Source organism: Anolis carolinensis, chromosome 4, assembly GCF_035594765.1.
Source record: "Anolis carolinensis isolate JA03-04 chromosome 4, rAnoCar3.1.pri, whole genome shotgun sequence".
Classification (NCBI taxonomy): Eukaryota; Metazoa; Chordata; class Lepidosauria; order Squamata; family Dactyloidae; genus Anolis; species Anolis carolinensis.
This window is the reverse complement of record NC_085844.1, coordinates 28,112,170-28,136,981: the sequence shown is the minus strand read 5'-3', so window position 1 is coordinate 28,136,981 and position 24,812 is coordinate 28,112,170. Positions and strand designations below refer to the sequence as shown.

The window sequence follows — 24,812 nt, the reverse complement described above, 5'->3', positions numbered from 1 at the left end:
ATAGCTACTCATGAATGCCATCAGCTGGCAACTCAAGAGCCCAAAAATCCCATTCTTCCTGGTGCAATAGATTTTCTTTTGCTTTGGACATAACGTCCTCATAGTTGTGACTGTCAGAGTGTTAGATTACATTTTTAGTTGTCCCCAGCCAACATTGGCAACATTGTCTGGGGGTGATGTTTTTTTTTTTTCCATGTCAGGAGCAACTTGAGAAACTGCAAGTCGTTTCCGATGTGAGAGAATTGGCCATCTGCAAGGACGTTGCCCAGGGAACACCCGGATTTTTTTAAATCATTCTTGTGGGAGGATTCTCTCATGTCCCCACATGTAGCTGGAGCTGATAGAGGAAACTCATCCGCGCTCTCCCCAGGTTGGATTCGAACCGGCAACCTTCAGGTCAACAACCCAACCTTCAAGCCATCAGCCCTGCCAGCACAAGGGTTTAACCCACTGCGCCACCAGGGGCTCCATATTGGGGGTAATGTGAGCTGCAGTCCAATCTAAATGGGTGTTTGTGTGCCTGGTTGGGGGATGAGTATCAAAGGTATCCACTAAGAAGATAGGTTTTCATGGCAAGGTATAGCATGGCATAGCAGAAATACCTGGCAGATTGCTGTTCAAGGAAGAGTCTGAATTGTTCCAGGCCCAGCCGGTTTTGTAACAATTCAAAAATGCTGTATGACTTAAAGTCTTCGGGGAGGATCAGACTTGGGCGTTTTTCAATTTCAGTGGAATCAGAGGGCGGTGGGACCTTGTCTTCTTCCACTGCCAAAATCTATAGTGAAAGAATTATACAATTCAGTCCAGATAACCTCGTAACCCAGCTTTTCCTGATTCCCATAGGTTTCGCTGTCTTCCTTTTTGTACACATAGCTCTTCCATAGATTTCAGGACCAATGATTAAAGTGTCAGCTATTTGCATCAAGATTTGTGTTCTACCAAAGATAATAATGGTTGTAAAGTCTCCTGTCAGTGTAATAAGATTTACATAAGAGCCAGTTTGGGAAAGCAACGTTTTTGGATGGTAAGGATATTACTGCATTCTTGCCACTATGCTGCACCAGTCACATGAAGTCAGATAGCAGCAATTTACTGTCATGGTGATGTGCGGCTTCATAAAGCTACTTTTCATGTGTGTGTCAGGAGTGACTTGAGAAACTGGAAGTCGCTTCAGGTGTGAGAGAATTGGCCATTTGCAAGGACGTTGCCCAGGGGATGTCCAGATGTTTGATGTTTTTACCTTCCTTGTGGGAGGCTTCCCTCATGTCCCCGCATGGAGAGCTGGAGCTGACAGAGGGAGCTCATCCACACTCTCCCCAGACACGAACTGGCAACCTTCAAGTCAGCAACCCAACCTTCAAGTCAGCAGTCCTGCCAGCACAAGGGTTTAACCCATTGTGCCACTAGGGCTTCTTATATAGTGGCATCATGCAATTGCAGTGCACTGGCTGTATGAAGCTGCACTTCCAGGTGAGCAGCCTAATTCTCTTTTTTTACAGGCATTTCAAAATAGCCTCTAATGGTTTCATCATGAAATGAGTGTGGACTGGCAAGTGGTATCACACCATGTTGGGCAATGGGAGCCACTGCCAAAGATGGTGGTTCTCCGACTGTGCCAGGTCACCATCTGTGTGCGATAAAGTCCATATTCCCAGAAACTGCCTGCGGAGCTTGTGCCACCCAGAAAATTAAGATCCTACAATTGGTAAGCAATAGCATCAACCACTGATGAAAAACAGAGAGAGAGAGAGAGAGCTGATTAACATTGTGAATTGGTTCAGCAAGCCATTTCTTATTAAATGCATATGACACCCCTCAGGCTAAACTGCAGTGTGTTTGTACAAAGTGGGCTTTCACGTGAAGAGCTCCTCTAGAAAACCACCAAGGCTGAGACTTGGCACGTAAAATACTACTGTTTCTCACAACTTTTGTACCAGTCAGGAAATACAAAGTGTGAAGCTCGTGATGGTAGGCTAAAATAAAGTGAATTTATTTTCACGAGTAGGTGCCTGTCTTACCTCACTCTTCTTGGAAATACTTTTTTCATGCAAAGCCTGCAGCTTTTTAAGGAACACTGAGTCCAGCTGTCGGGTTTCTTCCACCAGCTCCACCTAACAAAAATAATATCTTATGTCATCCACACAGTGCGCAGTATAGAAAAGACAGATGAAGAGGTAGGAGAGGCAGGCTGCCAGAGACAGTGGGCAGAAAGGAGCAACATTTGCCAACAGCAAGGCAGATGTTTAGAAGGCATGTCAGTGGGTGCTGCATCCCCTGAAGCAAATGATTCAAGAAGATTCAGTAAAGCAGCTGAAGCAAACATTTCTTCTGAGAGTTTGCTGTGTTTCTCACTCAAGGGTTAAATGATGGGATTCACAGACACAGGCTATAATGAAGGTCACCAACTTGGATTACACAAATTCATGGAGAATAATCTATCAATAGCCATTTGTTGTGACGGTTATGTTTCTATTGCCTCCAGCATTGAGAGCTATATGCCTTTGAATGCTGTTGAGGAAAAAAAACTTGGAAAATGCCAGGACAGTTTTGCCCTGCTGTGGGCTTCTCACAAGCAACAGGATAGATGGAGTGCTGTGAGTTTTCTGGGCCATGTTCCAGAAGCATTCTCTCCTGACATTTAGCCCACATCTATGGCAGGCATCCTCAGAGGTTGTGAGGTCTGTTGAAAACTAAGCAAGTGGGGTTTATATATCTGTGGAAGGTCCAGGATGGGAGAAAGAACCTTGTCTTTGGAGGCAAGTATGAATGTTGAAATTGGTCAGCTTGACCTCACAACCTCTGAGGATGCCTGCCACAGATGCAAGCTAAACATCAGGAGAGAATGCTTCTGGAACATGGCCATACAGCCCAAAAAAACTCACAGCAACCCAGTGATTCTGGCCATGAAAGCCTTCAACCACTCAACTGGATAATAATAATAGAGAATAATAAACTAGAGAAATCTTTGGTTTGATCCAACACAGCTTCCCTTCTATTCTTAAGTTACCTTTCTATAGATGCCTCTGTCTTGTTCCACCATCTTCATCCATGGAACCAAAAGGAGAGTAAGGATGTGTTCTTCTGCAGAGTCAAAAAGATCTTCAAATGGTGGCTCGATTTTTGAATAAATCTCAGTTTTGGTAGCCTGCTGTAGCCCAATATCCATAGTGGCAGAAGGAGCAATGTAATTAGCATAAAGGAACTGTTGTAACGGAAAGAGAAACCAAAAGTTGCTTACTTTGCTTCCGCTCTAATAGGCACAGCAAAAATATTTCTTTCTAAGTGGAAAAATATTGAAACTATATACTCAACAATACCTTGTTTTGTTCAGTACCAAAATTGATACTATTATAGTTTAGTGAAGGTAAAGGTTTCCCCCTGACGTTAAATCTAGTCAAGTCTGGCTCTGGGGGTTGGTGCTCATTTCCATTTCTAAGCCTAAGAGCCAGCATTATCCATAGACACCTCCAAAGCCATGTGGCCAGTATGACTGCATGAAGCGCTGTTACCTTCCCTCCAGAGCGGTACCTATTGATCTACTCAAATTTGCATGTTTTCAAACTGCTAGGTTGACAGAAGCTGGGGCTAACAGCGGGAGCTCACTCCACTCCCCGGATTCGAACTGCCAACCTTTTGGTAAGCAAGTTCAGCAGCTCAGTGGTTTAACCTGCTGCACCATCGAGGGCTCCTTGTTATAATTTATTTATTAGTAATTATAAAATACAGTATCTCTCCCCTATAACTTCCTATAATAAATCCCACTGCTGTTGGCCTCTTGGCCTGGAACAGAATTATACTACGAGTTGGGATTATTGAGTATGCAATTTTTCCTGGAAAGAAGCTATGCCCTCATATGAACTCCTTTAGCAACTCCTCATATCAGGACTTAAAATGCTTACTTTTTTGGACTAGCACTCTGAAAACCCCAGCACAGTATTAATTTTACAGTAACGTAATTACTTTTAAAGTAGCTTTTCCTCCATATACAGTAGAGTCTCACTTATCCAACATTTGCTTATCCAACGTTCTGGATTATCCAACGCAGTCTGCCTCCCACCCCGATCCATAGCTGTTTCTCTAGGCAGCAAGGACTGAACTTTTTACGGATTTAATTTCCCACTATGTTATTACTGTAAGTTCATTTTATGCAATTCTATCTTTATTTGCAGTCAATTTGTTAGTAGTCAAAGTTTTTGTAGTCAATGTTTTCAATACACTGCGATGTTTTGGTGCTAAATTCGTGAATACAGTAATTACTACATAACGTTAACATGCATTGAACTGCTTTTTCTGTTGATTTGTTGTAAAACATGATTTTTGGTGCTTAATTTATAAAATCATAACATAATTTGACATTTAATAGGCTTTTCCTTAATCCCTCTTTATTATCCAACATTTCCGCTTATCCAACGTTCTGCCGGCCCATTTATGTTGGATAAGTGAGACTCTACTGTACTATGTTTCCCGACAGGCTTTCTGGTGGTGGTAGAAACAGAGTTGAGAGTGTGTCATTGGTATATTCCAGAGAGGAGCAATATAACCCCTAATTCTGGGAAACTGCTCTGTCTTACAACATCCAAAATGCAGCTCTATGCATCTTTGTCCATTTCTCCAAAGTGCAACCTATCTACCCAACATTTTCCTAAACCATATTGTTTTTATTTTTAACCGAAGTATTTCCTTTTCAGGAATCTTCTAGACATTGAGAAGGATGTTTGTTAATAAATATTAACTCACCAACAATTTTGGTATGACGAGGGCTGGAATTAGTAAGAGTTGTCTGAAACATCTAGATCAGGCATGGGCAAACTTTGGTCCTCCAAGTGTTTTGGACTTCAACTCCCACCATTCCTAACAGCCTCAGGCCCTTTCCTTTTCCCCCTCGGCCGCTTAAGTGGCCGAGGGGGGAAAGGAAGGGGCCTGAGGCTGTTAGGAATGGTGGGAGTTGAAGTCCAAAACACCTGGAGGGCCAAAGTTTGCCCATGCCTGATCTCGAACGCAACCAGCTTGACAAAGTTTCTTTTCAGATGTAATTAATTTAATTAGACCAAATCTTGGAGGCTATGTGGAAAAGTGATGCTACGATTACATCACATTTTAATGTTTCACATGTAAAAGCCTATGTTACCCAAGAACAGAATGAGCATTAAACAATGCAACGTCTATAAAGCCATTTATATGCCATTTTATTCAGGCTGAGCTGGGAAGCTTCAAGGCTAAATTGATTGCTCTCCTATGACTCGTAAACCAACACTAAGAGCTGAGAAAAGAAAAGGGATGAAAGGAAGAAAAACGCTTTCCGTGCTGAAAATGCTTTCTCACCAAGTGTGTTGGAGGCTCAAATATCGTATTTTTATATTATTGTCTTCTCACATGCCTGCAGAACAATTCTATAGACATAAATATGCAGCGAACAAAACAGTGACTCCTACGTTTGGTTATAGTAAAACCATCATGTTTTCTTCCACGGCTTCATACATGAGACTTCTTAAAAATTCAGCTTTAGTTCCTTCTAAAAGTATCTTAGAGAATTAACATAGTGGAATAGTTTTAAGTGTTGGATTACAACTCTGGAGATCAGGTTTTGAATCTTTGCTTGGCCATGGATGGCTTTGGGCAAATCCCACTCAATCTCAGAGGAAGGCAAAGACAAACTCACTGAGAATGCCTTTTGACAAAAAAAAAAATCCTGTGAAAATATCACCTTTGGGTTGCCATAAATAAGAAACCATTTGAACGCACACAACAGCATCAACACACAAGTATCTTAACTGGAGCGAGAAATTTCTGAGTGACACAAATGTGGGGAAGGGGCATAACACTGAAACAGATCTGTACCTCAACTCGCATTGATTCTCTAGGGCTTTTTGAGGCTAAATTGGACATAACATATGCAAGGACAGTCCCAATTAATACTCTGCCATCCTACTTTTCCAACTGTTTTTTTTAATAAAAAAATCCTAGTTTTTCTCTCTTCCTCCCTCTTTTCTCTTATATCTACAGTTTGCTTCAGGTTCAGTTTGAACCTAAACATGTCAATTTGTATTTTGGAATGTTTTTATGAATGTTGATGTAAATTAATAATTTTTAATCTGATTTATGTGTACTGTATAATTTTTATATGTGTGTTTATTGTAAGCCGCCCTGAGTCCCCTCTCGGGTGAGAAGGACAGGATATAAATGTTGTAATAAATAAATTGTTGTAATTGTGGGGTTGTTGTATGTCTTTCGGGCTGTGTGGCCATGTTGTAACTGTGCAAATGGAATTCAAAATACAAAGGTAGTTTACATCAAGTGATTCAGTGAGAGAGAGGAGAGTATTGACTCTTTGCAGTAGACTTGGGCAAAAGCAAACTGCTGCAGTTAGTCCTAGCTTGTGCTTTCTTCCTCGGTGATAATTCTTTTCCGTCTTGAGCACAGTCTAAATTTGCTTGGTTACATGTGCCCCAGTTTTCATGAAACTTTGGAAGATATAACATCGTTTTATTCACATCTTTAGCCCTTGCAAAAGTGCCATTTTAAAAATAAAAGCCAACAACATACATAGCAGCTTGAATCAGATTAGAATGGAGGCATTGGAGAATATTTGGGATGTGGGCTAGATGTGGGAGGAAAGGGTGTTTAGCTTTTTGTTATTGTAGAAAGAAGTCAATACACATTTTCTGCATACATAAAATCCCTGGTTCAATCCTCAATATCTCCAAGTAGGGCTAGGAAAGATTCCTACCTGAAATCCAGCTGAGACTGAAGTACAAACAAGACTAACTTAGATGAAGGAGTAACTTAACTCACCAGCTTTCTATGCTTAAAGAAAACCTTGTAAGTACAGTAGAGTCTCACTTACCAAGCTAAACGGGCCGGCAGAAGCTTGGATAAGCAAATATCTTGGATAATAAGGAGGGATTAAGGAAAAGCCTATTAAACATCAAATTAGATTATGATTTTACAAATTAAGCAGCAAAACTTCATGTTATATAACAAATTTGACAGAAAAAGTAGTTCAGTTCGCAGTAATGTTATGTTGTAATTACAGTATTTACGAATTTAGCACCAAAATCTCATGATATATTGAAAACATTGACTACAAAAATTGCTTGGATTATCCAGAGGCTTGGATAAGTGAGGCTTGGATAAATGAGACTCTACTGTATTGTACAAATCTTTTCCAAACAAGGGGACACCATTGAAAAGACCCTCTTTTCAGTTATTGCTTGCTTAGCCCTTGATAGAAAACACAGTCAGGGAAAACTCTGTGATGCCAATCGTAAAAGTTAAGCAAACATTTTTGAGGCATTGAAGATACAGTAAGACAAATACATTTCCAAGGTTACCACTGATATATGAAGTCATGATTAACAGCAGATACTATTCTTTTAAATGGGATGAAAAACTGGGGTGCAGAGAGGAGGGGTAGCTTACAGAGGAAGTTCTAAAACTAAAACCTGACAGACTTCAAGAATTTCATCAAAGTAAGCTGGTAACTCAGTCTATAACTGTAGTGTAAACCCTTATACAGTGAAAAACATGAGAAAAATTAGAGCACAAGGTCACTGCATCTGATTTCCTCATCCTTCAACAAGCAAGAGTCCAAAAGTGGCAGGTCAAAATCCGGAACCTCAATCAGTGGCTGATACCGGATGAGATACTCCCTTCTGGGCACAAAGAAGCCTGGATGACTTGGAAGGCACTGAACAGACTTGGCTCTGGCACTACGAGATGCAGAGCCAATCTTAGGAAATGGGGCCACAAAGTGGAGTCCACGACATGCGAATGTGGAGAAGAGGAAACCACAGGCCACTTACTACAATGTAACCTGAGCCCTGCCACATGCACAAGGGAGGACCGTCTCACAGTGACACCAGGGGAACTCCAGGTGGCCAGCCTCTGGTCAAAGGAAATCTAGTATAATGCCAAATGTTTAACTTTGTGTTTTTAAATACATTATAACTGTGTCCTCAATTAGCTTCTGACATGATAAATAAATAAATCTTTCATTGCCTTCCAGTTTCCATTGAATACATCTGTACAGCCCAAGTGTCTCATGCTACTATCTGCTAAGATATTTGCTTTTTAATATTTCTTTTGCAACTCTATTTTTATTCAATTACTATTGTTTTAAGTGAAATCTCTGATATGGGATTTGCAGATATGGTGACCTTACTGTGATCTCAAATTGACAGAGCTTTTGAGAATCTCAGTTGTTGACTGTGTCATTTAAGGTTAGGTAAAGGTTTTCCCCTGACGTTAAGTCCAGTCATGTCTGACTCTGGGGGGTTGGTGCTCATCTCCATTTCTAAGCCGAAGAGCTGGCGCTGTCCATAGACACCTCCAAGGTCATGTGGCCGGCATGACTGCATGGAGCGCCGTTACCTTCCCGCCGGAGCAGTACCTATTGATCTACTCACATTGGCATGTTTTCGAACTGCTAGGTTGGCAGGAGCTGGAGCTAACAGCGGCCGCTCATGCTGCTCCCGGGGCTTGAACCTGGGACCTTTCGGTCTGCAGCTCAGTGCTTTAACTCACTTTGCCACCGGGGCTCCTGTGTCATTTAAAGACAGACTAAAAACAAGTGACAGAATTTAAGTCAAAAGGTGACCCTCCAGGTGTTGTTACACTGCAATATCCATAAGCCCTAACTATCATAGACAATAGTGGGGATTGTTGTGGAAAGATGGAGTCCACAAAGAGGGCCTGGGGAAAATGAACTGGCTCCTGGATCTGCTCTACACCATGTATAATTGGATACATCTTTCTCACTTCTGTCCTTACCTGCTTTTTTTTTTCAAGGCTAAGAGCCCTCATATATTGTCACCTTTCTTCCAGCTCCTTGGTCATTTTGTCTGCTTTCATCTAGACTGATGGCAACTATGTCCAATTTAGAGTATTCTTTTTCTCAATACTGAAGTCTCTCTTTTAATGGTCATTTTGTTTTCCACTCCATATGTGTTTTCCAGAATCTTGCTGGAACAGGAAAACCCCTCAGTGCCCTTTGAATAGGACAGGACTCCAAACAATTAAAGCGTGATGCTGTCCATTACATGAACAAATATATTTTAACTGGGTGTCTATAAACGCCTGAAAGGTTCAGACAAAAGTCACAGCACTTATAATGGCATATCAGACTTCATTTATCCAGTGATTTCTTTTTTAACTTCAGTAAAGGAAGAATGCATTTTCCTATATTGCCTCTATATATTTCCCAATAATATAAAATGTATTGAAGTTAGAGATGGGCCTAAAGCAAATTCCAGATGTGGACTCTGCTTAGCGTTTGCATCTTTATATAATTTACAAAGCCAAAAAACAGAGACAGTAAATCCAGATCTCCTATCCTCAAATCAGATCTGCATTCAGAAAAGCAAATAGGTATTTGGCTTAGTTAAAGACAGAACTTGTCTTTAGGTATGTATTTCTGAAAACCAAAGAATCATGGTTGAACCAGAACTGAGCATTACATCTGTTTGATTTATATGGGAAAGTTAAGCCATTCTATGTCATGTAATGCCAGAAAGTTAGGTAATGTCAGAAAGTTGGGATCTGTGATTGTACATCCAGGTTGTCAGCATAATTCTCAAGCAATTTAATTCCCTTACACAGAATCATGGTTATTCTTTTTATTTAAATTATCTATGCAATAGGAACAATATATTTCCCATAACTGGCTTACTTTTTTCTACCTCTAAATAGTATATTTTCCCAGCGTTGATTTCCACATGTGTTTGTCGTTTTCCTTTTCCAATACATTTTGCACTGTTCTATGTGTTTCTTCAGCAAAGTAACAATACACATTCTTTTTGGAAGACATTCCTTTTGCAATACATACACAAAGAGGAACTCTCCCCCTGGAACACATTACTATATCTTTGCTATGCCATAAAGCTTATATAGATGTGCACTGAAGAAATGTAAAAGAACATTTGGTACATATTTTCAGTAGCCTAATAAAAATCGGAAATAATATTTCTGACTTCTATGTAGAGACGTCACCAGGGTCGGTGTCACTAAATGTGGTAACTCATGGTGTCATTTCCATGGTCTTCCATCCATACTGTACTATAGTATCATAGCTAAAATACCAGAAAATTTGAAAAAACAGAGTTTTTAAAAAATTCAACAGCAACAAAAACAACAGTTCATTGCTTGCAGCATCTGCAGATGAAACCATGCAAATCAAAATCATATTGTTATTGGATAATACGCTATTACCATGGAGGATACTTCCTGAATGTATAGTGGAAACAAGACACTGGATAACGGTGAACCCTTTTGAGATGAATGACTTTCCTGGAATGTGTAATAAAATCACCTGGGGGACCTAGAAATGTTCTAAAGAGGATATATTTTGTTGGTTGCGTGTAGGGGAAACTTCAGACACTGGTCCTGGGAGTATGTGGATTGTATTGTAATGACAGCTTTATGCATTAGAAGGTTCAAAAAGTTAATCAACATAAAGTTTTATGTATATTGATACAATACATGTATCAAGATATATACAATACAAGCAAAATTCAAAGTGCTGGCTTTAGCCTATAAATCCCTAAACGTTCTGGTCCAGCTTACCTGTCCGAACACATCTCCTTTTATGAGCCAGCTAGAACACTAAGATCTGCCGGGGAGGTCCTGCTCTCGGTCCCAATGCCTTTGCAGGTTTGATTGGCGGGGACCAGAGACAGGGGCTGCTCGGTGGTGGCCCCTCAGCTGTGGAATTACCTCCCCATTGAGATTAGATCTGCCTCCTCCTTCCTAGCATTTAGGAAACAACTTGAGACCTGGTTGTTCAAGAAGGCATTCAGTGAATGACAGAATTATTGGAATATGGAAATAGTTAATCTCAGGATCAATGCAAGATGTAAATGTTTTATGTTGTGCTGGTGATTTTTATTTATAGTTTTATAGTTTTAATGGTTTTAATCTATTGCTATCTGTGGTTAAATGTGATATGTGATGTTTTATACGTGTAAGGCATTTGATTTTGCCATGGATTATGTTGTGAACCGCTATGAGTCCCCTCAGGGGTGAGAAAAGCAGTATATAAATACAATAAATAAATAAATACATGTAAGCAGGGCTTGCAAAAATGTTTGGGTGGTTAGGTCTAACCACAATAATATTTTTAATAAAAATTAATACATTTTGGTTGAAATGCTGCATAAAAAATTATAGACAGTTTATTTGGTGTTATCCCCCTTCTGATGATGACACCTGGTGCAGTTCCATCCCCATTCATCATTGTTTCTATGTATAGTTGTGAAAGCTGAACAGTGAAGAACGCTGATAGGAAGAGTATTTATTCATTTGAAATGAAGTGTTGGAGCAGGACTATACAGATACCATGGGCTGCCAAAAAGACAAACAAATGGAATCTAGAGCAAATCAAGCTTGAACTCTCCCTAGAAACCACGATGACTAAACTGAGACTGCCTGACTTTGGACATATCACAAGAAAACAGGACACATCATAAAACACAATATTACATTGTCAGATGGAAAACGGTAGAAAACAAGGGAGACCACCTTACAGGTTGGTCAACCCAGTCAACAATGCCCCACTCTGAGTTAGCAAGATCTGATCAGGACTGTGGAAAACAGAGTGACTAGGAGATGATCATCATCAGTCAAAGTTGACAGCAACTGATAATAACAAATAAGTGCATGAAAACAGAAAAAAGGTGAAAAAGCTTTGCTGGCGGGAAGCTGCCATGTGCAAAGGCTTCTGAGCCCCACTCTGAGGGCTCTTGCACAACTTCTCAATGTCCATACAAGACAGGTCAAGGACTACTGATGGATTCCATGTCCATGTGTGTTGAGTCTTCTCTGAGTTTTAGGCCAAACTTTGATAAACTGAGTTGCTAAGCACAGCACTTTGGATAATAAAGGCTAAAACCCAGAGAACATTCACTGCTCCATTACTATCATCTGCCCATAAAAGAAAAGTGCTCCACAGCGACAGACGTTTGGCATCTCTTTCATTATCATAGTAGCATCCTATAGAAAGTTAGGGCTAGTAGTTTGGTGAAGTATTTAGAATTTTCTGCAAGAGAGTTGTAGTGCACTCTTCTTAATTACAGCAGTAAATTTCATTTATTATTTTTAAATATTTATACCCTGATTTTGATTAAAAACTTCCAAGATACCTAAACATCCAGTTTCTAACCCTAACAAACACAATAAAGAAAAAGTTAGAATACTTGTTTTTTAGACTTTTCCTTGATTATTTCTCTAACTTTTTTTGTGTTATCAGTTACCACAATTCCTAATTAATTGGTTTTAATTGATTATTTGATTGTTTTATTTTTGTGTTATTATATTTAGAAAATTGGTTTATCGTGCATGCTTTTATTGTAATCTCTTTGAACATTTTTAAAGTGAAAATTACATAGAATTTTCTCAAATAATTAATTAAAACTTATTTGAACAAAAATATGAAACTGGGAACTCTCGGACTGCTGAAATCTGCCCGCAGTACAACTTAGCATGTGCTAAGAAGACTAAAAAGCACTCACAGCAGCAATAAACAGTTAAAAATAGTAACAAAGTGACAGCAATATGTTATTCAATTCCCCTCATCTGTTCATGGGTATGATCAAAATAAACATTACATGAATTGTTGTTCCAATGGTGAGGGCAGAGTTTGGAAATGTACAGTGACCATAAGCAACCTCTTTCCTTGATTGGATGCAGCTTGAGTTTCATCCATTCCAATGAAAATTTGAAGAAATAATCATGAAAAAGCAAGCAGCTATAAAAAGCAAACTCAAGAATGATGTTGCTGCACATGTGTTGATTTGTAATGTTCAACATTTGGGCTGTTAGTTATGCTAATGGAATAGTTTCACATCTTGCATTTTGATTTGCTTTTAATGGCAATGCAGATAAAATATTTTGCAGTTTCCTAGCTATACTCTTATGTGCAATGTTCTGCTGTCACCACCAGGTCTAGTCTGGTAATAAAATTAAAAATGGGGAAAATGAGCAAGAGATTAAAAATGGGGAAATCAACAAGAGCACAATTATATAGATGTTTACTCAAGAACTAAATCCCATTCAATGAGTCTTAGGTCCAGTTAATGCAGTAAAGCTTTGCAGCCTACTGGAAATAAAGAATGTTTTACAGAGAGTTGGCTCTTCATATCCATCAATTCTGCATCCACAGATTCAATTAAGATACCACATGTAGGCAGGAAAAAATGAAATGCACATATACAGGATGGGTAAATATCTTGGAGTTTTAGTGGACTGTGTCCAATTCTGGGCACCACAATTTAAGAGATATTGACACGCTGGAAGGTTTCCAAAGGAGGGCAACTAAAACAATCAAAGGTCTGGAGACCATGCCCTATGACTAGCAGCCTAAAGAGACTGTTTAGCCTGAGAAGAAAAGACTGAGAGGAGACATGATCACCATGTTTAAATATCTGAAAGGCTATTATAAGGAAGAGGAAGCAGGCTTGTTTTTAGCTGCCTTGGACACTAGGACTCGGAGCAATGGGTTCAAAACACAGGAAAGGAGATATCACCTAAATATTAGGAAGAACATCTTGGCTGTAAGAGCTGTTCAACAGTGGAACCCTCTGCCTCAGAGTCTAGTGGAAACTCTTTCCTTGGAGGCTTTTAAACAGAGCCAGGATGGCCATCTGTTAGGGTTATTTGTGTTTTTTTCTGCATGGTGGAATAGGGTTGGATTAGATGGCCCATGTGGTCTCTTCCAATTCTATGATTCTAATCCATTGTTTGAAAATATTCTCCCCCTCAAAAAATTTCTGAAAAGCAAATCTTGATTTTTCTCTTGTATAAGGTGCACCATTTTCCTATACATTGTATATAGTAGGACTTGAGCATCCATAGATTTTGGTATCCTTGGCAGGCCCAGGAATCAAACACCAGCAGATATCAAGGGATCACTGAATCCCTATGCTGCAGCCACTGTAGCGGACCATGAATCATTCTCATATACACATGGCCATATATTGATATGCATTCCCACTGAATTTAATGGCACAAGTGCCAAGCAAGCAACTTCTGAAACATAGCCCATTGGCCAAGATTTAACTAAGAATGAACTTCTCTTTCTGTGTCTCTCTCTCTTTCTGATGCTCCAAGATAGCTGCCATGGCTGTTAAAAAGGATTCAACCAGATCTTGGAAAAGTCACTGTTCTGGGTGACAGCTCCAAGTATTCTCAGACAGCATGGCTACATTTCCATGCTCTAGATTGTACAAAAACAATCCTGTAACAACATCTCCTCTGGATTGTACAAAAACAATTCTATATATCTTGTCAATGGTGCTATGATAACTAAGTTTGTTTTTTCAGCAAAACCAGATGCTGGGGACACATAACAGGATGGCTAACTCAGCTTCACACCCTGGTTGCAAATGTTCTGTGGTATTGAGCTGTCCATGCTACAAACACAATCCTACATTGGTTTTGTCCCCACCAATACAATTTTTATTATTTTATCATCATTTCCAAGCTCAGTTCAAAGTTCTGGTTTGAACTAATAATGGTCTACAGGGCTAGGAACCTTGATAAGAAATAGAATATGTCTTTTTTGTGCCCATCTGTCTTTAAATTTACCTATCTGTGCCTTAGCATCCTTTTCAGGCATCCCTCACTCAGACATATGAAAGCTGGTTTCTAGGGGAAGAAATATAATGGTAGTGACCTCCAGCAAGGACATATTGTCTTCCAAGAAGATTTACTTGGCATCAACATTGGTTTCCCTGTTTCACCATGATAAGATTTTTCTGTTATCTGAGACCTTTTAAGATCCCTTTGACATTTTGATAGTTTTAGTTCCTGTGGTTGTTGGGTGTTAGCTCTTTAAGTTGTACTGTACTGTATTTTAATGAGTTGGCTTTTGTATTGCAGCATTGTTAGACTTTTGTAATCTTTGCTGTTGCATTGTTGTTCTGTTTTAGCATGACCATAGAAGACCTAGGGAATTTGTTTTATAGGCTTGGCATAAATCAATATAATATTTATATAATAAGTAAAATTATACCAACAATAAGTCAGTAACAGCGCCTCATGCAGTCATGCTAGCCACATGACCTAGGAGGTGTCTACGGATGATGCCGGTTCTTCGGCTTAGAAATGGAGAGCAGCACCAACCCTCAGAGTCGGACATGATTAGACCTAATGTCAAGGGGAAACCTTTATTTATTTATTTATTTATTTACAGTATTTATATTCCGCCCTTCTCACCCCGAAGGGGACTCAGGGCGGATTACAATGAACACATATATGGCAAACATTCAATGCCAACAGACAAACAACATATATAGACAGACACAGAGGCATTTAACATTTTTTTTCCAGCTTCACGATTCTGGCCACAGGGGGGGAACTGTTGCTTCATTGTCCACTAGTGGCTGTACTTCCTCATTCCTTTCCTCGTGTTTTGCTGGCAATTTTTTATGATGTTGTAAATTAGTTAAATTAGCCTCCCGCATAAAGCGTACCTAAATTTCCCTACTTGACAGATGCAAATGTATTTTGGGGCTGCATAGGTCAACAGCAAGCCGGGCTATTTAATGGTCGGGGGCTTAACCCGACCTGGGCTTTGAACTCATGACCTCTTGGTCAGTAGTGATTTATTGCAGCTGGTTACTAGCCAGCTGCGCCACAGCCCGGCCCTTTACCTGCTTTAAGTCAGTTCATACACACTTAAGAGTGCAATTCTACGTGCATATATTTAGATGTCGACAACAATTATTTTAATAAATTGTACTCCCAAGTAAATATATAGGGTCTAAATACCCTAAAGGCACCAGATCACATCTGATCTTGGCAGCTAAGCAGGGTAATCTCTGATTAGGACTTTGATGGGACATCACCAATGGATACCAGGTGCTGTAGGCTGTATTTCAGTGGAGGGAACTGGCAAAGCAACCTCTTTCATGGCCTAAGAAAACTGTAAGAAATTCATGGAGTGTCCATAAGTCAACAGGGACCATCAAGGTACACACCCACATAATGGTCTATGTGACTGCCTTGAAATTGCTTGTCGACTTACACTGACCCCATGAATTTCATGTTTTTCTTAGGCAAGGAATACAACCTAAGAATGCAAATTACATTCTCTTTGGCAACGGTAGAGCAGCAGCTGGCAAGAGGCGTAAAACCTGGGAGAACATAAAACAAAATCTTGCACCTGGAATGATGCTTCTGTGGCAACTGAAGTATTCAAGTTCCTTTCATGTTTATGTCCTTTTCATCAGCCAAGAAATAACCTAATATTTCAGTAGTTCCAGCAAAACGTGGAGTTCCAGTGAGGAATGCGCTTACATTTGAATGTTTTCTCTAGACATTATGGGCTGCTTCTTTACCATTGAATACAGAAATAAAAACAAATTCTTATAGGAAAGATGTAGTGAAAGAATAATAATGTGGACAGAATGAGAGGCATTTACTTAAGCAGATGTGTTATAATTAAATGAATCCAAATGGATACACTGGAACTTCTAATGTATTTATTAAGATGGAATGTTTATTAAGGTGGTATTTTAAAATACTGAAATCATTTTTAAAAAATAATTTATAATGTTATATTAATAGTTTACTGTGCTTTATAGGTTTTAATAATGTTTTGCTCGAACTGTGGCAGAAAAGCAGGATATGGATAAACAAATGAAGGAGAGAGGATGAGTATGTGTGTATTAATAACAGATTTCCTCCCAAAGTGTGTATTAATATCTATTCTGATTTTCAATATCTCTAAGCAGCTACAGCATAATGAATTCCCAGAATTAGTTGCAGAATTTAACTTCTGAACCACAGCAGCTCATTCATACATGATTTGGAAAGATGTGAGACTCTGAAATTGATGACACCAAACTATACAGGTATATCACAGTTAACAAAGAAGACATGTTTCTAAGCATTCCTTTTTGAACCCAGCAAATTTGGTACCAGAGGTAGAAAAAACATGGAAAGAACATGGATATGTTCCTTTAGCACAAAATGAAGGCAGGCTTACCCTGCTTCAGCAAGCATTTTACTTAAAACTAACAATATGCACATGTGAAATGAAACAATCAGTTAAGCAATCCTTTTGTAAGTAACCAAAAATCTGGAATCTTCTAGAGACCACTTGAAAGCATCTTCCAAATTGTATTAAGGGGTTCCTTCTTTCTTTCTTTGGCTTCCACTTTCATTAAGATTTCTATTTAGGGCTAGATTCCTATGCTCTAGCATGCTGGCATAGATGGTGAGGCTGACTTATTTAAATCTTGAGTCACATTTAGAACAATAACTATCCTTGTAACCAACAGTCAATCAAAAGATTATGTCTATATACCGTCAAACTGTCCTGATTTGGCAGGAACATTCCTGATTAATGATCTCTTGCCCTACTTTTTCAGCTGTTTTTAAAATGATAGTTTACTTTTCTTCTTCCCCCTTCCCCCTTTTGTCTTCAGTTTACTTCAGTTGCTGCAAACTGATTTCAAATGCAAAAAATGGTTTGCATTAAATTAAATCAATTAATAGTTTGCACTCAGTTAATTCAGCAAGAATGGAAAGGGGAGACAAGAATCTTGCCCTTTCCAGTAGGTCAGTGGTTCCCAACCTTTAGTCCGTGGACCACCAGTGGTCTTCAAGACCTAAAATATGGTCCGCGGCCTCACTGTTACTACACTGTTGCAACAAGAGTGACCGGTCTCGCGAAACCTTCTTATAGTGCCAAGGCAAAGGGGATGTCAGGAGAGGAGAAGTTGACTACCCATGAAAGGTGTGACAACAAGCCTCCTGACTGCTGTTTCTCCTCCTCCCTCCCTCCCTGAGTGGAGCCGTTCCATGTGACGCCTGGAAGCAGAGGGCCCTTGGTGTCTTTGTTTTTAAGCCTGCTCCTGGAGTTATTTGGGGTGCTGATTCAGAAAATTACATTGGATATATCATATCCACTCTAGATTATTAAATATGGTTTTCTGTGGGCGAGCCAGTGGTGACTACTGGATGGCATATGTTCTGTATCAGAAACTAGAGCTGATATGATCTATCCAATGCAATTTTCTGAATCAGCACCCCAAAATAACCAAACCAAATCTAAAGTTGACCAAAAACTGTTTCGTAACCCCTTTGGTACTAATTTTGGAGAGTGGCCCTGGTCAAAAATGGTTGGGAATCTGTGAAAGGTTAGAGGGAATGTTGCACCTGGTTGTAGTGCCACACAATGAGTGTGTTCACTGCAGTTACAGTCATGCTTTCAAGACCTCAAAAATCGGTAATGTCAATAAATAATCAATGTATATAAAACAAAAGAGGGTTCTATTTCCAAGTAAGAGAAAGCAACAGTGCAGGGATCATACAAATATGAACACAATCCCTAGAATCCAGAAAGAAGACTTTGTGAAAGCTGTGCCCTGGTTAACATTTAGACCACGTGTCCCACCCCATGGTAACTATTCAAAGTTTTGTTTGTTGATCATGACCTCAGAACAATTTTCCTTGGGGTTAGGGGCACTTGGAAGAAGTCTTGTTTATGACTTACTTGAGCTTGTTTGCAGACTTTGAAAGGGTGGAGAGTTTCCTGATAGAAAAGTTGATGGTAATCCTGTAGGTCAAACCAAAAGTACGTGCTGTTCTTCCATAGCTAGAGATAGCAAAAAGAAAATTGAAGGCATCACTATGCATTTTTTCGTTTAAAAAAATAGTTTTATATTTCTATAGAGAAAAACTCTTCAGTTCCTTGGGGTTATCATAAATCACACCTAATTTAGAATGGTTTGAATCATGCATTCTATACTAGCAGCATATGTGAAGCCTCTGCCACTGTAATGCATGCTGCCTCTTTTATTGTATCCTTTGCATATAATTGGCTATTAAAATTGTTAATGTTATAGTTAACATTTGAAGATTAACCACATTTGGTTGCTATTAAGCCAGGGGTTCACAATGTGCATCTAAAATTGATGCAGTGCTAGGACAGCATTTTTCAAGCAATTGCTGAGATCATTAAATGTTTTTATCCTGACGATCGTTACCATTTTTTTATTATATGCCTTTCAACCATCCCTCACTACAGCTTGGTGCTGTTGCATGGAGCTAAGTACTTCCAGAGGGACAAAAGCACTTCACAAACCCCATTACCTCAGACCCTGCTCTTCTTTTAAAATGAAATTCTTGGAAATGTTAAACAAACACCAATGCTTGTTGTATTTGAACATTTCTGCCAGCCAGACTGGAGACAAATGCAGAGTTTGACCATAAAAACTGGATTGCATATGAAATGAAGAAGTATAGCTGCAATTATATGGATGAATTCTGATCATTTGATACATAAAATCTATAACATGCATTTTCCCAATTATAAGTTAAAGGTAAAGGTTTAGTTGTGTCCGACTCTGCGGGGTGGTGCTCATCTCCATTTCTAAGCCAAAGAGCTGGCATTGTCCATAGACGCCTCCAAGGTCATGTGGCCGGCATGACTGCCAGAGTGGTACCTATTGATCTACTCGCATTTGCATGTATTTTGAACCACTAGCAGAGCCGGTCCAACAATGAGGCGAATTAAGCAGTCGCTTGGGGCACAAAACATATGGGGGCGCAGTTGAGACTGCTTTTTCTGTTGATTTCTTGTAAAACATGATGTTTTGGTGCTTAGTTCGTAAAATCTTAATGTAATTTGATGTTTAATAGGCTTTTCCTTAATCCTTCCTTATTATCCAACATTTTCACTTATCCAACGCTTTTATTTTTCAGTGATTGGTTTGGGGGGGGGGGTGCCAAAATTATGTTTGCTTACACTTGAAAAATACCTAGAGCCGGCTCTGACTACTAGGTTGGCAGAAGCTGGGGCTAACAAAGGGAGCTCACCCTGCTCCACACATTTGCACCACTGACCTTTTGGTCAGCAAGTTCAGCAGCTCAGTGGTTTAACCTGCTGCACTATTGAGGGCTCCATACTTAATTATAATTTCATAATTAAATACTTATGGAAAGTTAAGGGGATGGATGCCTCTGGAAATTGTATCTAACTGGGTCAGAGTATTTTTCTAACTGTCGTTTTCCACATATTTTGGACTCCCAGAATCCTTGATCTAAGGCACCTGGGACTTCTTGGAGATGACGTTCAAAACTCTTGGAAGACTCAGATTCAGGAATCACTGAACTAAGTAATAAATCCAGCTGACTACAATGGAGTATGTTCAGGGTTAAGCTCTTAGGAATGGTGAATTTGTTGTCCCCTCCTACTGGTGTTTTGCAGAGAAATTACTGCTTTACACACAGCTCACCCGAGGCCATTTTCCAAGTACCAGGCTCTGAAAATGTCCCACTTCTTTCTATATAGCCAGGTATTCTCTGTATGGCAGACACTGAGGACCTCTCAGAACCAAGTATTGTGGATAAGCAGGGGAAAGCAGGAGATTAAACCAAATCAATATATTATTTGATAAAAGGAAAGCCTTGTACCGTATTTTCTGACTTTTCACAAAAGTTTGTAAAGACATAGCCTGCTCTGTTCTCTGTATTAAGGGACTGAAGCATTCTCTCCATCGTAGAACTTCCCAGTTCAGGAATATCTTGGGATATTTTACCCTAAAATAACAGAAAGCAAAGTTGAACAAAGTTTTGTTGTTTCATTCTATCTCAGATCTGTATAACGTTGTAAGCACTGTTACTTCTTTTCTCTTTAAAAAATGGAAATAGAAAGGCAGTAAAGCAGATCTAATGGATTATCTCCACTGATTTCTTCTCATAATGTTCTTAGATATGCTATTTCATTTTGCATTTTATTCATTGTTATGCCTTTCTTTCTTTTATTTCCCCCTGTTTTCCTCCATATTATTGCTATCAGACGTAAAACAATTTAATCCACTTTTCTTCTCTTCTTTCCTTTTGACTGGCATCTCAAGTTTAGAAGGCCCATTGAATCAATTGTTGAATGGTGAATAAAAATGTATATAAATCCCATTGAATCCATGGATTTACTTCAGTCAGGATTAACCGTAGGAATTGGACCATGACATGAAGCAACATGTAAAAATGATGGTGAAGCATGTTAAATCACTCCCTTCTTTGGCATATACTTAGGTAGTGCCATCATTGATGGCACTTTATAAACAAGAACTAATAAGACCATTATTGATGCAGGCTTATTGCTCTATAACAGATCTAAAGAGGTCCTTAGGAATGTCAAAGCCTTGAGATTCTGTTTTACCAAAATAAATTTTATCTCTCCAAATGAATTTCCTATTGTGACCCTATATAGGCAGTTCCCGAGTTACAAAAATCTGACTTACAAATGACTCAGAGTTAAGAACGGGGCTGAGACAATAGGAAATGAGAGAAATCTAACCTATGGAAGGGAAATTCACTCCTGAAAGAATTATAATGGGAAAAAGATGTTTCCACTGAAGGTTTAGCTCCGATCCTTGTTTCCATAAAAAGCCAAAGTTTTCAAAATCCAATTATCAGAAGGACAGAAAGTGAAATGAAATCTTCTGAACAGGGGCACAGACAGTAAAATAAACACCACAAAGCTGTTAACCCTTCCTTACGCTATCCAAAATATACCTATGTGTGTGTATGTGTGCCTGTGTGTCTGTGTGTGTAGAATCAAAGTATTGGAAGAGACCTCGTGGGCCATTCAGTCCAACTCCATTCTGCCAAGAAGCAGGAAAATCGCATTCAAAGCACCCCGACAGATAGCCATCCAGCCTCTGCTTAAAAGACTCCAAAAAAGGAGCCTCCACCACACTCTGGGGCAGAGAGTTCCACTGCTGAACAACTCTCATTGTCAGGAAGTTCTTCCTAATATTCAGGCAGATTCTCCTTTCCTATAGTTTGAAGCCATTGTTCTGCATCCTAGTCTCCAGGGCAGCAGAAAACAAGCTTGCTCCCTCCTCCCTATGACTTCTCCTCACATTTTTATACATGGCTATCATGTCTCCTCTCAGCCTTCTCTTCTGCAGGCTAAACATGCCCAGCTCTTTAAGCCACTTGTTCTCCAGACTCTTGATCATTTTAGTCATTCCAATTTAGAGACAACATCTCCCTTCAATTGTGGTGACCAAAATTGGACACAGTATTCCAGGTGTGGTCTGACCAAGGCAGAATATTGGGGTAGCATGACTTCCTTGGATCTAAACACTATACTCCTATTGATGCAGGCCAAAATCTCATTGGCTTTTTTATCACAACATCACATTGTTGGCTCATGTTTAACTTGTTGTCCACGAGGACTCCAAGATCTTTTTCACACGAACTGCTGTCGAGCCAGGCATCCCCCATTCTGTATCTTTTCATTTCATTTTTTTCTGCCTAAGTGGAGTATCTTGCATTTGTCCCTGTTGAAGTTCATTTTGTTAGTTGTGGCCTATCTCTCTAATCTGTTAAGATCATTTTGGATTCTGCTCCTGTCTTCTAGAGTATTAGCTATCCCTCCCAGTTTGGTGTCATCTGCAAACGTGATGATCGTGCCTTCTAACCCTTCATCTAAGTCATTAATAAAGATGCTGAACAGAACCGGGCCCAGGACAGAACCCTGTGGCACTCCACTAGTTGGAGTTACAATTTAAAATGTACCTGTTCTGACTTACAAATAAATTCAAGTTTTTTGTATCCTGGGGACTGCCTGTAATCTGCAATTATGAAAGAAATAAAAGCAGAAAATGTATAGTTGGAAGAATTGTGTTTTCACCCATCTCTGCATCAGCTTCTCCTATGAAACCTGTATCACCCTAAAGTTGTTTTGAATTTTCCTTTAAATGCTTGAGATTTGTTTTATGCAGGCTGACACTGATTTGTATTTTTAATATTAAGGTTTGGGCAGACAGCAGACCTGGCCAATTAACAGCCTGTACTGGAAGGTCTGGCCCCTGTGACTATTTTGTCTGAACCTTAACAGCCTGATTAATCATATCATGCCTAGTTTAACTTCCAAGGAATCCTTAACATTTTGAAAAGTAGAATTAGCATATTCCATAGTTTTGACATCGCAGTTTAATATTCTATCATTCTCATTTGTTATGAATGTAACATCCAATATAGTCAAGTGTATGTCATTTGTGTCATAATGGTACACTTCAGCACATATGTTCCATAACTAGAGAGCCCTGCTTATTCCAAAATTATGACAAATAGCATTATGCAGTTTGCAGGGCCACCTCGGTTATTTTGTAGCCTAAAGCGGAATAGAAAATGATATCTCCCTCCAACACACCCAAACATAGTAACCAAAGCCAGTTAAGTTATTTTGGCACATGAAACAATCTTACAAACACCTCTCCCCATCTGTAACAATAAAAATAAAATTTTAGCAAAAGTAAATAACTAGAAAATTGCTGCCTTTTAATGACACCAAATCTCTGCTGCTGAGGCAGCTCGTTCATTCTGCTTGCCACTGAGGCCAGTTCTGCCATCCTCTGTGGTCATGGAGTGGAAGTGACAAAATCGGTGTAAACTCAATAGACTACCAAGGCCAATAAACACTAACCAAAGGGGAAAATATAGTAATCTTTATCAATGATAGCCAGTTTTCATTTCAGCCACAGATTGTGTTCTGGCCTGGAAAAATGTCGACCCTGGGTAAGCCATAATGGAAAGTGACCCACATCCAGACATGAATGGAGTACATTTTCTCATACTCTTGTCACCAAACCCTTTTCATAACATTCAAGAACTCCAAATGGTACTCACTGGGATTACGTCTGCATAGGTGTATTTTCTTTCTAGCTGTGGCTTCAGATAATCTGTCTTGTCAGGACACACCGTCTGGCGAGTCACGTTGCTACCCACTGTTGCCGGTCTGGATCAGTTAAGAAGAAATGGGTTTTAAAATGTACTCACACAATCTGTTTCAAGTATCACCAAGGAAGAAAACCTACTTTGCAACAAAATCTCTTCTGGGTTCACATTTCCAGATTTATGTCTGGAATCTAGGGATGTAGTGGAGAATGAGGGGAAAATGAATCCACTGCCCTCCCAAGAAGAATTCGGCAACTCATGAGGTTTTCCTCCAAATTCCTATCATTTCAGATACTGAAAATTGTTCACATAAAGGGCTTTTCTATTCCCTTGGTTGTTCTGCCAGCCCCTTTTGCTTTGGATGTCAATTCTGTTGCTAAATGTTCAACTGAAGACATAAAGTTAAGCAGTGCTAGAAATATGTGGACAAAATGAAAATGTCATGATATAGCAGAATTTTTAATTTGTGGGGACAATGCTGTTATTTTGCTACATCTCTATGGGAATCCATGCTTTTAATTTTTAAAGCATCTACCAATTCCTAACAGCTGGTGAGCTGACTGGGATTTCTGGGAGTTGAACTGCAAAACAATTGGAGGACCAAAGGTTGGGAACCACTGATCTAGACAATGAGATAACACATTTAGTCCATCGCCATTGCTTTTCTCCAAGAGCCTTTGCTCCTCTTTTCCTCACCTGTTTTGGGACATACTTAAGAGTTCATCTAGCAACAGCAGGAGAGGAAAGAAAACACAAATGAGAAAGAAGGACTAAGACAGGAACCATAGCAGAGGCATTTCTCAGTGCCTCACTAAAGGGTGTAAAAAATTCAAAATCCTGACTTTACAGCACTGGTGGGCAACTGTGGAAGGTTGGGGAACTACATTAGTCCCATAAGAGAGCTATACCAGTTCTCTTAAGAAAAAAATATAATTGTGCCCAAACTCTTCTAGAGGTGATGGGGTCATTTTCATCATCATTTGAGATACAAAAAGGTCTCTCATGGGCTTCAGTTGGTTTGGGAGTTGCAAAAGGTGGTGAAAATGTATCCTTTTGGAGCATGTTGGGACAAAAAAAGTGTTTTTGAAAAGTTTTGCAAAAAATTATTCCTAGCCCTTGAA

General features: G+C 39.4%; 1 protein-coding gene across 2 annotated transcripts in view; it reads right to left on the bottom strand.

The window, feature by feature from the left end:
• Positions 1–24,812, bottom strand: part of rgs22 (regulator of G protein signaling 22) — a 96,567-nt gene that overhangs the window by 36,257 nt on the left and 35,498 nt on the right. For both annotated transcript variants that reach the window (XM_062980139.1, XM_062980140.1), the window contains 6 exons: positions 23,644–23,752; positions 20,416–20,541; positions 18,494–18,595; positions 3,008–3,202; positions 2,019–2,111; positions 603–775 (listed from right to left, as the gene is read on the bottom strand). In XM_062980139.1, coding sequence (XP_062836209.1) covers positions 603–775; positions 2,019–2,111; positions 3,008–3,202; positions 18,494–18,595; positions 20,416–20,541; positions 23,644–23,752 — 798 coding nt within the window. The remainder of the gene's footprint in view (positions 1–602; positions 776–2,018; positions 2,112–3,007; positions 3,203–18,493; positions 18,596–20,415; positions 20,542–23,643; positions 23,753–24,812) is intronic.